A 13,312-nucleotide genomic window follows, 5' to 3' on the forward strand; every position below is an offset into this window, starting at 1 on the left:
TCTAGCAGCCCGGCCCAAAGCGTATGGAGCACAGAAACGTCCAGCAAGGGAGATAGAAGCTCCATAGAGTCCACACACCCTGTGGGTGGACCGCCGCCACATGATCCAGCAGCAGGTAGGCTTCACCGCTGCCACCCGGCTCCATCCTAAGCCTGGCCTAGTGCACACAGAGCAGGGAGACATCCTGCAGGGGAAGGGGAATCTCTGCAGAGACCACACGCTCTGTGGTGCCTCGGTGCATCCCAGCAGCCTGGACCAGAGTGCACGGAACAGGGAGAAGTCCAGCACGGGAGGTAGAAGCTCAGCAGAGACCACACACCCTGGGGAACTGCCCCGTGATCCAGCAGCCTGGCAGAGTCCAAGCTGACTAGAGAGGTGGCTCCCTGGAGAAGCACAAGACCTGAGGCAACCACACACGCAATAGTGGCCAACTGAGCAGTCACTGAGGTAGCCATACCAAATTGGCAACCACAGCAACAACTTAGTCAGTCAATAGTGTCAAACCTGTGGACTGTGAAACCCCCTGCCACAATGAATAAACATCAAAGAAAAGATAACAGAAATACGAAAAATCAAGAAAGTACACCACCAAAGGATAATAATGCTCAAGCTCTAGATGCTATAGAACAAGAAGCCCTTGAAAAGACTGACAAGGAATTTCAAGTGATAATTCTAAGGAAACTGAATGAGATACAAGAAAACTCAGCTAGACATCATGATGAAATGAGGAAAAGTATACAGGACCTGAAAGAGGAAATGTACAAGTAAATCAATCCCCTGAAAAAAAAATGTAGAACTTACTGAACTGAAGAAGTTATTCAGCGAAATAAAAAACACAACGGAGAGTTTAACCAGCAGGCTTGTGGAATTTGAAGAGAGACCTTCTGAACTTGAAGATGGGCTGTTTGAAATAACACAAGCAGACAAAAAAAAAGAAAGAAAGAAAAAAGAATCAAAGCCATTGAAGAAAATCTGAGAGAGATATCAGACAACCTTAAGCGCTCAAATATCTGAGTCATGGGTATTCCAGAAGGGGAGGAAAAAGGAGATTGCATTGAAAACAGATTCAACAAAATAGTGGCAGAAAACTTCCCAGGTATAGGAAAAATCACAGATCTTCAGATCCAGGAAGCTCAATGATCTCCAAACGTATTCAACCCAAAAAGGTCTTCACCAAGACATGTTATAATCAAATTGGCAAAACTCAAAGACAAAGAGAGAATCTTAAAAGCTGCAAGAGAGAAGCGTCAAATCACCTATAAGGGAGCCCCAATCAGGCTAACATCAGACTTTTCATCACAAACCCTAAAAGCCAGAAAGGAATAGGATGATATATTCAAAATACTAAAATACAGAGATTGCCAGCCAAGAATACTCTACCCTGCAAGGCTATCCTTCTGAAATGAAGGGCAAATAATATATTTCTCAGACAAACAAAAACTGCGGGAGTTCACTACCACACAACCACCCTTACAAGAAATCCTCAAGGGAGTACTGGGTTTGGTTCCTGAAAAATAACTACCACTGCCATAAAAACCCAAGAAAAATCAATACCCACTAGTATAATAAAAATGGCATTCATGAAGAGAAAACAAACAAACAAAAAGGCTATCTACAACCTAAGGAACCAACAAACACAGAAAACAAACAGTAAATCAGAAAGCAAGGAACAAAAGACATCTAAGACCACCAAACAATAATCAATAAAATGCAAGGAATAAATCAACACTTTTCAATAACAACTCCTAATGTAAAAGCCTTAAATTCCCCAATCAAAAGACACAGACTGGCTGACTGGATTGAAAAGGAGGACCCAACTATATGCTGCCTTCAAGAGACCCACCTCACCCATAAAGACTCACATAGACTAAGAGTGAAAGGATGGAAAAAGATTTACCATGCAAACAGAAAAGAAAAATGAGCTAGAGTAGCTATTCTTATATCTGACAAAATAGACTGTAAACTAAAAACCATAAAAAGAGACAATGAGGGACACTACATAATGATAAAAGGACTGATCCATCAAGAAGAAATAACAATCATAAATATATACGCACCCAATGTCGGAGCAGCCAGATTTATAAAACAAACACTATTAGACCTAAAGAAGGAAATAGACACTAATACCATAATAGCAGGGGACCTGAACACCCCACTGTCAATATTAGACAGATCATCTAGGCAAAGAATCAGCAGAGAAACACAAGATCTAAACAATACTGTAGACCAATTGGAATTGGCAGATATCTACAGAACATTCCATCCAACAACCTCAGAATATTCATTCTTCTCATCAGCACATGGATCATTCTCTAGGAAAGATCACATATTAGGTCACAAATCAAGTCTCAACAAATTTAAAAAAAAAATTGGAATTATCCCATGTATTTTCTCAGACCATGTGGACTAAAATTAGAAATCAATAACAAACGAAATTCTGGAAACTATACAAACACACGGAAATTAAACAGTATTCTACTTAATGACATATGGGTCCAAGAAGAAATCAAGCAGGAAATCAAAAAATTTATTGAAACTAATGAAAATAATGATACATCATACCAAAACCTGTGGGATACTGCAAAAGCAGTATTAAGGGGGAAATTTATTGCATTAAATGCTCACCTCAGAAGAATGGAAGGATGGCAAGTGAAAAACCTAACACTTCACCTTAAAGAACTAGAAAAACAAGAACAATCCAAACCTAAAGTTAGCAGACGGAAAGAAATCATTAAGATCAGAGCAGAACTGAATGAAATTGAAAGCCAAAAAACAATACAAAAAATCAATGAATCAAAAAGTTGGTTTTTTGAAAAGATAAATGAAACTGACAAAACATTAGCATGGCTATCAAAAAAAAGAAGAGAGAAGATTCAAATAACAAAAATTAGAAATGAAAAAGGTGATATTACAACTGATTCATCTGAAATTCAAGGAATCATTCGAGACTACTATAAACAACTATACGCCAACAAATTTGAAAATCTGGAGGAAATGGATAAATTTCTGGACACACACAGCTCCCAAAACGGAGCCATGAAGACGAAGAAAATCTGAATAGACCAATAACAATAAAGGAGATTGAAGCTGTTATCAGAAAGCTCCCAACAAAGAAAAGCCCAGGACCAGATGGATTCACAGCAGAATTTTACCAAACATTCAAAGAGGAATTGACACCGATTCTTTACAAACTATTCCAAAAGATTGAAACAGACGCAAATCTCCCAACCCATTCTATGAAGCAAGCATCATCCTGATACCAAAACCAGGTAAAGATATAACCAAAAAAGAAAACTACAGGCCAATATCCCTGATGAATATAGATGCAAAAATCCTCAAAAAATACTAGCAAAGAGAATACAGCAACATATATGTAAAATTATTCACCATGATCAAGTGGGATTCATCCCAGGGATGCAATGTTGGTTCAACATATGCAAATTAATAAATGTGATACACCATATTAATAAACTCAAACACAAGGACCATATGATCATCTCTATAGACGCTGAAAAAGCATTTGATAAAATTCAACACTCATTCATGACAAAGACCCTGTAGAAGTTAGGTATAGATGGAAAGTATCTCAACATAATTAAAGCCATACATGATAAACCCACCACCAATATCATCCTGAATGGGGAAAAGCTGAAAGCTTTTCCTTTAAGAACAGGAACTAGACAAGGATGTCCACTCTCACCATTCCTATTCAACATAGTGTTGGAAGTACTAGCCAGAGCAATCAGAGAAGAGAAGGAAATAAAGGGCATCCAGATTGGAAAAGATGAAGTCAAACTGTCCCTGTTTGCAGATGACATGATCCTATATATCGAACAGCCTAAAGCCTCTACAAAAAAACTCTTGGATTTGATAAATGATTTCAGCACAGTAGCAGGATACAAAATCAACACACAAAAATCAGTAGCATTTCTTTTCTCCAATAGTGAACATGCAGAACGAGAAATCAAGAAAGCCTGCCCATTTACAATAGCCACCAAAAAAATAAAATACTTAGGAATTGAGTTAACCAAGGAGGTGAAAAATCTCCATAATGAGAACTACAAACCACTGCTGAGAGAAATTAGAGAGGATACAAGAAGATGGATAGATATCCCATGCTCTTGGATTGGAAGAATCAACATAGTGAAAATGTCCATAATACCCAAAGTGATATACAAATTCAATGCAATCTCCATCAAAATTCCAATGACATTTTTCTCAGAAATGGAAAGAACTATCCAGACACTTGTATGGAATAACAAAAGACCATGCATAGCCAAAGCAACGCTGAGCAAAAAAAAAAATAAAGCTGGAGGCATAACACTACCTGACTTTAAACTATACTACAAAGCTATAATAACCAAAACGGTATGGTATTGGCATAAAAACAGACACACTGATCAATGGAATAGAATAGAGAATCCAGAAATCAACCCACACACCTACAGCCATCTGATCTTTGACAAAGGCACCAAGCCTATACACTGGGGAAGAGACTGCCTCTTTAGCAAAAGGTGCTGGGAGAACTGGATATCAATATGCAGGAGAATGACACTAGACCCATACCTTTCACCATACACTAAATTCAACTCAAAATGGATTAAAGAATTAAATATACACCCTGAAACAGTAAAACTTCTTAAAGAAAACATAGGAGAAACACTTCAGGAAATAGGACTGGACAGAGGCTTCATGAATATGACCCCAAAAGCACAGGCAACCAAAGGAAAAATAAACAAATGGGATTATATCAAACTAAAGAGCTTCTGCACAGCACAAGAAACAATTAACAGAGTTAAAAGACAACCAACAGAGTGGGAGAAAATATTTGCAAAATATACATCTGACAAAGGATTAATATCCAGAATATATAAGGAACTCAAACAACTTTACAAGAAAAAAACAAGCAACCCAATTAAAAAATGGGCAAAAGAGCTAAATAGGCATTTCTCTAAGGAAGATATCCAAATGGCCAACAGACATATGAAAAAATGCTCAACATCACTCAGTATCCGGGAAATGCAAATCAAAACTACACTGAGATACCATCTCACCCCAGATAGGTTGGCTAAAATCCAAAAGACTCTGAATGATAAATGCTGGCAAGGTTGTGGAGAAAAAGGAACTCTCATACATTGTTGGTGGGACTGCAAAATGGTGCAGCCTCTATGGAAAATGGTATGGAGGTTCCTCAAATAATTGCAGATAGATCTACAATATGACCCACGTATCCCACTGCTGGGAATATACCCAGAGGAATGGAAATCATCAAGTTGAAGGTATACCTGTTCCCCAATGTTCATCGCAGCACTCTTTACAATGGCCAAGTGTTGGAACCAGCCCAAATGTCCATCATCGGATGAGTGGATACGGAAAACGTGGTATATCTACACAATGGAACACTACTCAGCTATAAAAAAGAATGAAATACTGCCATTTGCAACAACGTGGATGGACCTTGAGAGAATTATATTAAGTGAAACACCACATGTTCTCACTTATTGGTGGGAGCTAAAAATTAATAAATAAATTCACACACACACAAAAAAAAAACGGGGGGTGGGGAAGAAGACATAACAACTACAATTCCTTGAAGTTGATATGACAAGCAAACAGAAAGGACATTGTTGCGTGGGAGGGGGGAGGAGGAGGATGGAGGGAGGTTTCGGTAATGGGCCACAATAATCAACCACATTGTATATTGACAAAATACAATTAAAAAAAAAAAAAAACAAAGAAAGAAATACTTTCCTACTTGACATTATAAACATATTCTACATATTCTTTGAATCAAGTTTTAATTTTGCTTTATATTTTGGTCTATAACATAGGTTGATTTGCTTTTGGAGTGATCTAATTTTTTTTCCATATATTAAATCAGTTGTTATGATACCAAAAAAAGAAAAAAAAAAAACTAAATATACTAGTAATGTTCTTTTTCTTAAGTAGGGTGGTGGCTACACATGTTTGTCTTTTAACAGACATTTAGATTATATGTATTCTTTTATATGTATGAATTATTTCATGATATAATTACAAAAATGTAAAAAAAAGAAAATGTAGTTTTTGTGGAGGTACTGGCAGTTTAAGAACTTAATATATTCTAACTACCATTTTTCATACATAAAGAAAACAATTAACTACATGGATTTTTGAAGGAAAAATAATCAGCGTTTTGCAATCAATAAGTGAAAGCATAATCAAACAGATAATTTAAAAATTTTAAAGATTTTTTTATTCAAAGGCAGTTCCTTAAGTGACATGGAAGTTAAACCTAATGCATTAGGAGAAAGATGGTAAAGGTCTATATGGCTAGAGATATATTTTGAGATATTGGCATATTTTAACATTTTTTTCCTTCTTTGACTTTCTCGAAACTGACCACCCAATAACTCCCTACCCCAATACAATAGCAGCCTCTATGTTTTCTTGTCCCATAACTTTGTCAGACTCTCAGAGAATCATGCCACCCATACTTCTGCCCATGAATCGCCCCATCTGCTTCAATCTGAGATGGCCCTGTGACCTGCTGTAAACAGAGTGTGGCAGAAGCAATGTTGTTGCAGTTCAAGTCCTAAATCTTAAGAAGACCTGCATGCTTCCACTTTCATGCGATGGGGGAAAAGCCAGTCACCATGTAAGAAGGCTGACTACCCTGAGACCACCTCTCTGTGAGAATCCCAACCTAGCCATGAAGAGAGGCATGGGAAAGACATCTTAGGCCCCTGGCCAACAGCCCCTGCAGAAATCCCAGCCAACAGCTGACAATCTTCCAGGCATGTGAGTAAGGCCATCTTGGAAGTGACTCCTCTAACCTCGAACTGCCCAGGCTGATGGAACAGAGAAGATCTAGTTTCCCCAAGTCCTGTCCAAAATCAGAATTGTGAGTAAATAAAGAAAATGGTTAGCTCATTTAGTTAGAGGGTAGTATTGATAACACCAAGGGCCAGGGTCAGTCCCTGACTGGCCAGCTGACAGAAAAAGGAAAAGAAAAAAAAGAAAATGGGTGTTGTTTTAAGCCAGCAGGTTTTGAGGTAGTTTATTATAGAGCAATTCATAACTGAAACAGGGTGGAGAGTAGAAAAGATACTTCCTGCTGCGTGTGTTTTTTTCTAAAAGCCTAAGTCCTTTGGAGAATGCAGAGGGTTTTGGAAAGAGGATAAAAATGAGAAAAGGATTTATAGGCATTGATAGAGTGCCTTGAAGAAAGAGGAAGAGAGAAGGATTTTATCCAGATTAAAAAGGAGATTCCCTGTAGGCTGGTAAAAAGATATGGTCCCTCCTTCTCCAAATAGCTGTATAGTACATCTAGGCAGATGGGATCAAAATAAACCTTGCAAATGATTCCTACATCCCAAGCAGCATAAAAGCAACAGAAAGCCACCAGACCTAAAGAGGACATCTAGATATGAATGTTCCTCTCCCTCTACCACCCAGTTTTGTTAAAAATGGAAACAAAAGGAATCCCAAGACGTTCTCTACCAGTTAGGTAGATCAGGGGTTCAGAGTTACAAATTATATTACAGAAACTAAGTATTTTAACAAATTAAATATTTTAGCTGGCAGAGCTTGAACTCATATCATTAAAATTGTCCTTACCGTTCCAGACAAAGTTTTTTTAAAAATTCAGGAAAAAAGTGGTATTTAAAAAAATCACTTTCCCTGTCCTTTATTTTATAGGCATTTTTATTTTGGAGGAATTTAATCTCATCAGCAAATCCTAACAAGACTGCATTTTCAGGGCTGGCCAGTTAGCTCAGTTAGTTGGTTAGAGTGTCACCTTGTAACATCAAGGTCAAGGGCTGGGATCTCCATACTGGCCAGCCATCCAAAAAAAAAAAAAAAAAATCCAAGAGACTGAATTTTCTTTTCCCTTTTTTCTGCCAACTACCCTATATCTGTAATACTTTTTTCAAACTGGTCTCATCTCAGAAAACAGATAAAGTGCTACTATTCAAATCAGCAGGGATTTCTGTAAGTCTACCTCCATTGTGGGAGGGTACCACACAGGCTTACTAGCTTTGGCCAATGGGACATTAGCAAATGTGATGCAAACAGAGTCCTGATTAGCACTTGCACACTAGAGCTTTTTCTTTTGGAATGCTGTGACAGCCAGGTAAGAAACCAGGCTATCCTATTGGAGATGCCCATTACAGGAGAATTGAGGTGGCAAACCAACAGCCTCAGCTAACTGCCAGCCATGTGAGTGAGGCCATCATGAACCATCCTGCCTCAGTCAAGCTGCCAGGTGGACTGCAGCTGAATAAATGATCTCAAGTGAGACCAGTAGAAGAACCACTCAGCTGAACTCAGCCCAAATTGCAGAATCATGAGCAAATAAATAGTTCCTGCTTTATGCCACTGTAGTGGATTGAATTATGTCACTCCCAAACTCACTGAAGCTTGAATTGTGTCCCCCAAGTTTTATGTATTAGAAACTTAGCCCCCACTGTGGCTGTTAAGAGGATGGGAAATCCTACTATGCTAACTGAAAGGTGGAGCCTTGAAGAGGTGATTGGATTGTAGGACCGTGCAGTACTAAGTGGATTAAAAATGGTGGTCAGGGGCATGGTTTGGAGGGCTTCAAAAGGTGAGCATGAAGTCTCTCTGCTCTCTCTGCTTCCACCATCTTGTAGTGTGAGATGCCTGGGTCACTGTTGCCACCACCAGTTGGACTTTGGATTTCCCAGCCTCAGAAACTACAAGCAATAAATTTCATTTTCTTTATAAATCACCCAGTTTCACCCAGTTTTTTCGTTACAAGCAACAAAAACAGACTAATACAGCCACCAAGTTTCTTTTTTAATATAAAGCAATTTATTGACTGCTGTTCACCAGTATTTACAATAAAGTAAGCAATATACACTTAAATAACATTCTTTTTTTTTTTTTTTTTTTGGTGACTGGCCAGTATGGGGATCTGAACCCTTGAACTTGGTGTTATAATGCCACCAAATAACATTCTTACTACTACAACATTATTATTTTCCCTAACTTCTGCTGAACCAGTAACCCAAATACTTAAAAGATTGAGCCTGCAGGTAAGGAATGGGTTGACGTAAAGAAAAAACATGCAGGTCAATAGTTTAGATCGCAAAAGTTTGTTCACCCATTTATGCCAGCAGATCTTAAATAGCAACATCTCTAACCACCTAGTTTAATGAGTAAAGACATCCCATGGGTCATAACCTTTTAGTCAATACAGCACAAGGATTTCAACTTTTCGTAAAAGAAAACTTTAAATGCCCATTTATCTAAGCCTTAGTTGGCTAATTAAAACACATCAATATTTGTCTAGTTTTCTCATTTGACTGCGAGATTGTTGTAGTGATAAAATTTTTCCTTCCAGATAGTTTTGCAAACAAACTACAGTTTTGCAAATAAACTGTTGTTTTACATGACTATAGCTACAGATATGGATATGGATTCTGATTTGGCTGCTTTAAATCGTCCAATTTAAATTGTTTACATTATAAATTGCTCAAATAATTACAGAATCATTTATTTAATTTGAAAGGTTATGGCTTTAGGATAATTTTCAATTTAAGCTGCTCAGAATAATGGCATCCCAGATACAACATGGACTTACCCATGGTTGTAAAATGCCATTTTTGTTTTGGTTAATGTAAAAAAAGAAACAAAAACACAACAACCATGTATATATGTATTCATGTATGCACACACACACAAAAAAACAAACAAAAAACTCAAAATGTCCTTATGGGTCAAACACAAGTTATGACTAAGTAATGACTAAGGAAAATTTTCCCAACATTTAGAAAAGCTGTTCACTAATGTAAATAAAATAATATACAGCAGTATCAAACATTCTTTTTTAATAAATGAAGCAACTACAGACAACTTTTATTTGTTCAAAGTAACCATTGCTATCTGCTATGAAAAATCAAAACAAAACACATCCCCCAAACAAAAACTAAACAAAACCCAACAACTCGCTCAATATTACTTTGAAACAAACATGTCAAAGTTGATTTTCATTAGAATGTAGTTATTTTTCACACTAATAAATAAAAAAAACCAAGACCTAGGTTTTATATATATGAGTATGGCCGTTTATAACAGTACCACAACTTTTGAGCTTCATCTCTGGACAATAATGCTAAAATTAGTCTCTACTCATGAAAAGCAATTGTAATTTGAGGATACTTCATGTTTGCCTCTTTTGCCAGCATCAAGTCAGACTCATCTGAATTTTTCCATCCCATTAGAAATATTAACTCTCCACTGCTATCTGTAGCACCGATTCTTCGTTTAGGATCAAGAGTTGTGGCAAAGCCTCTTGGTTTCTTTGATTTCCTGTCATCAGATTCACTGTCAGGTAACGACTTTTTTTTTTTTTTTTTTTTTTTTGTATTGTCTTTTTGAGCTTTTTGAGGATTAAGAAATGACACAATTAACTCTGGACAATCTAAATTTTCTTCAGGATCTCAAGTATTGTCAGCATCTGTAATTCCCTTCCACTAAAAGGAATACTCCTTCTCATTTACTACACCACAGTCTAGTGTTTTTCCACCCAAAAATCTTCAGGCTCTGCCTCTTCAGCTTTTTTACTCTTTCCATTCTGTTTCTTTCCTTTTTCTTTTTCCTTTTTTTGCAATGTAGTTTTACTGGAGGTCATTTTTAGTTGCATACTTGAAGAGCTGTTATGCACCATCTCACAGCTGCTCCTGGTCCAGGTCTTTAGCATCTCCAGTCCTGCCAGCCTCAACCTTGAGCCATATCCAAAGGGGAAGAAAATGGGGAGCTCCTCCAGAAGCCACTAAATTTTGGAATACTTTGTTATGCAGCAATATATAATTGATATAGGGCCACTTAAATATCCATACTCTATATGGTAAGATAGCTAATGAAAATAAAAATTGAGAGTCAACTGAAGAGAACAAATTGGGGAACTGGGTCATCTCAGGCACACCTTACTTGCGATAAAAAAGAACAAACTCATCATCTTTTTTTGCTGAAGTTTTTTTTTAGTTTCTCTCTGAGAACAAAAATGACTGGCAAACAGTTTTGAAACTGTTTCAGATTGACATACTGCCATCTAAGAAAATGATTAAGACTTGACTTCTCATTGAGAAGATGTATAACAATGTTTCCACCAAGAGTGGCTCATAATATTGCAGTGCACTTCTCTGGCAGCATTTTGGAACTATTCTTTTAGAGATTATACTGAAATCTCTCCTAAAGACACGACAGGAGTTTCTGTTTGTATCCATGTGGTTTTATAATTTGGTTACACAAAGAAATGAAAAATTGCCCTGATAATGAACCTCTGGGTTCTTGTCCCAATTCACTGAAGGAGAAAGGCAATTCATTTTACCCATTAACTAAGAATTAGAAAAACAATTTGTGTTTTTCTCGAGTTGTTTAAATCTAACACCCACATATAAAGGAATAGATAGAAACCTTCACATGAATTTGAAAGGTAAATAAAACAAGAGACTTCAAAGCGTTACTTTTGTCTCCTCTCTTTCCCCACCTTTAGAAACACTAGTGGCATTTGGACAAATTTACCTCTTTCCAATTTTATCTTCCACCGTCTATACTGCTCCATTCTCTCCACTTCCAGCCATACTATTTGTCCTCTAAACACATGCCTTCTCACTTCTGTTCCAACTGTGTGTTCTACCTGTAATGTGTCTAGCCAATTGTACATACACACCCCACGATCCTGGAACATCTTGAAATCAACAAGCAAATCTAGGTATGAGTCTGTCCATATAATCAACCATGAAGGTCATGGCAAACCGAGGTAAACTGAACACATTAAATATTATCCAAACTTGGAAAATCCCCGAATCGGCTACCTTGGGATATCGCTCTCAAATACAAAATAATCACTCTGTTTTCAAGAAATGATGAATAAATCTAGTCCTTCAACCACAGCATTCTATTTGTTGTTGAGTCAGGGCACTACATGTCCACGACCAGGATAGTTAATGAACCGCATTCCCACTAATGACGATGAAGGGTGTTCCTGAAAGCGCACTCTGTGTTAAGCATTTTGCCAACGCCTAATCTAACCCTAATAACTGGCGTGAGTGTTACTGACAATTTACAGCAACTTGGCCGCGACGAGGCCAGAATACTGGGGAGACGCGCAACGCCGTCCGCGCTCCAGGACACCCCGAAGGCGCCAGGGAAGAGACCGCGCTGACGCCACGAACTCAGTTTTGACATTCTCACGTACCAGCTTTGTCCCGATGGCCCACACTGGAGCCTACACAAAACTAGTGGGAAATGAGGCAGAAAAAGCAGCGCCGGGTCTCTTGCTGTCTTTCTTCGCGTGAGGATCCACAAATTCTCTTCAGAAGAAGATCCCCTCCGCGAAGACCACGTCCTGATGCTTCCCCCGCCGCGTCCACGCGACCCAGCCGCGGAGGACGCAGCCGCGACCTCGAGGTCGGGGCAACTCGACCGGGGTGACGGCGAGGCGAGAAAGTAGCAGGACCCTCTCGGCCTGGAGTAATAGTTCTTTGGGAGACGCCATCCAGGAGTAGGCCTTTCCCGCCTCGCTGCTGGGACACCCCTCAGCCGCGCTTCCCTCCAACCTCTTGAGAGCGAAAGGGGCGGAGCCTGGGGCGGGCGGCGAAGCCCCGCCCCTGCCCGCGCGGCCTGCCGGATTCGCCCCGCCTCCGGCCCACCGCCCCTTTTCTTCCTGCGTCACAGTGCCGGCGGCGTCTCAAGTCGTGGGTCACGCTGCGAGACTCGCGTGGGAGGCGGCGGGAGCCGGTCCGCGGCCCTGCAAGGAGTGCGCCGCGAGTCCCCTTCTCCTCAGGAGTGGCGGGCCGCGGAAGTGACGTGGTGCACAGGCAGGAGCGCGTTTGAATCGGTTCCCGGATTATCCTCACGCTTGCCTCCGCTCGGCGGCGCCCCCGTCGCCGTCGCCGCCGCCGAGGAGAATCTCAGCCGATCGGGCCGAGGCCTCGAGCCGTCCGGCGGGCTGTAGTTGAAGGCGCGGCGCGGAGTCTGCACCTCAGCACTGAGCGCCGCTGTGGCCGGCGCCGGCGCCGCTGTCTTTTCTCCTTTGCCCCAATATGGCAGCGGCAGGCGGCGACGGGCCCGGCGGGCCCTCCGTGGGGACTGAGAAGGACCGGGAAGGCGACGGCTTCAGAACTGTGTACTTGTTTGACCGGCGCGAGAAGGAATCTGAGCTCGGGGATCGGGCGCTGCAGGTCGGGGAGCGCTCGGACTACGCGGGGTTCCGCGCCTCCGTGTGTCAGGTACGTGAAGGGGCAAAGGAGGGATGCGCGGATAGAGTTGGGGTTGGGAGGGTGACGAGAAACCCACGGTG

At 40.1% G+C, this 13,312-nt stretch overlaps 1 protein-coding gene across 3 annotated transcripts in view; it reads left to right on the top strand.

Annotated features, from left to right (window-relative positions):
• Positions 1 to 12,720: 12,720 nt before the first annotated feature.
• The window catches only part of SMCHD1 (structural maintenance of chromosomes flexible hinge domain containing 1), a 155,612-nt gene continuing 155,020 nt past the window's right edge, over positions 12,721 to 13,312 (top strand). For all 3 annotated transcript variants that reach the window (XM_063077158.1, XM_063077157.1, XM_063077159.1), the window contains exon 1: positions 12,721 to 13,241. In XM_063077158.1, the coding sequence (XP_062933228.1) occupies positions 13,056 to 13,241 (186 nt within the window). In that variant the 5' untranslated portion in view covers positions 12,721 to 13,055. The remainder of the gene's footprint in view (positions 13,242 to 13,312) is intronic.

This window comes from Cynocephalus volans, chromosome 13 (assembly GCF_027409185.1).
Source record: "Cynocephalus volans isolate mCynVol1 chromosome 13, mCynVol1.pri, whole genome shotgun sequence".
Taxonomy (NCBI): domain Eukaryota; kingdom Metazoa; phylum Chordata; class Mammalia; order Dermoptera; family Cynocephalidae; genus Cynocephalus; species Cynocephalus volans.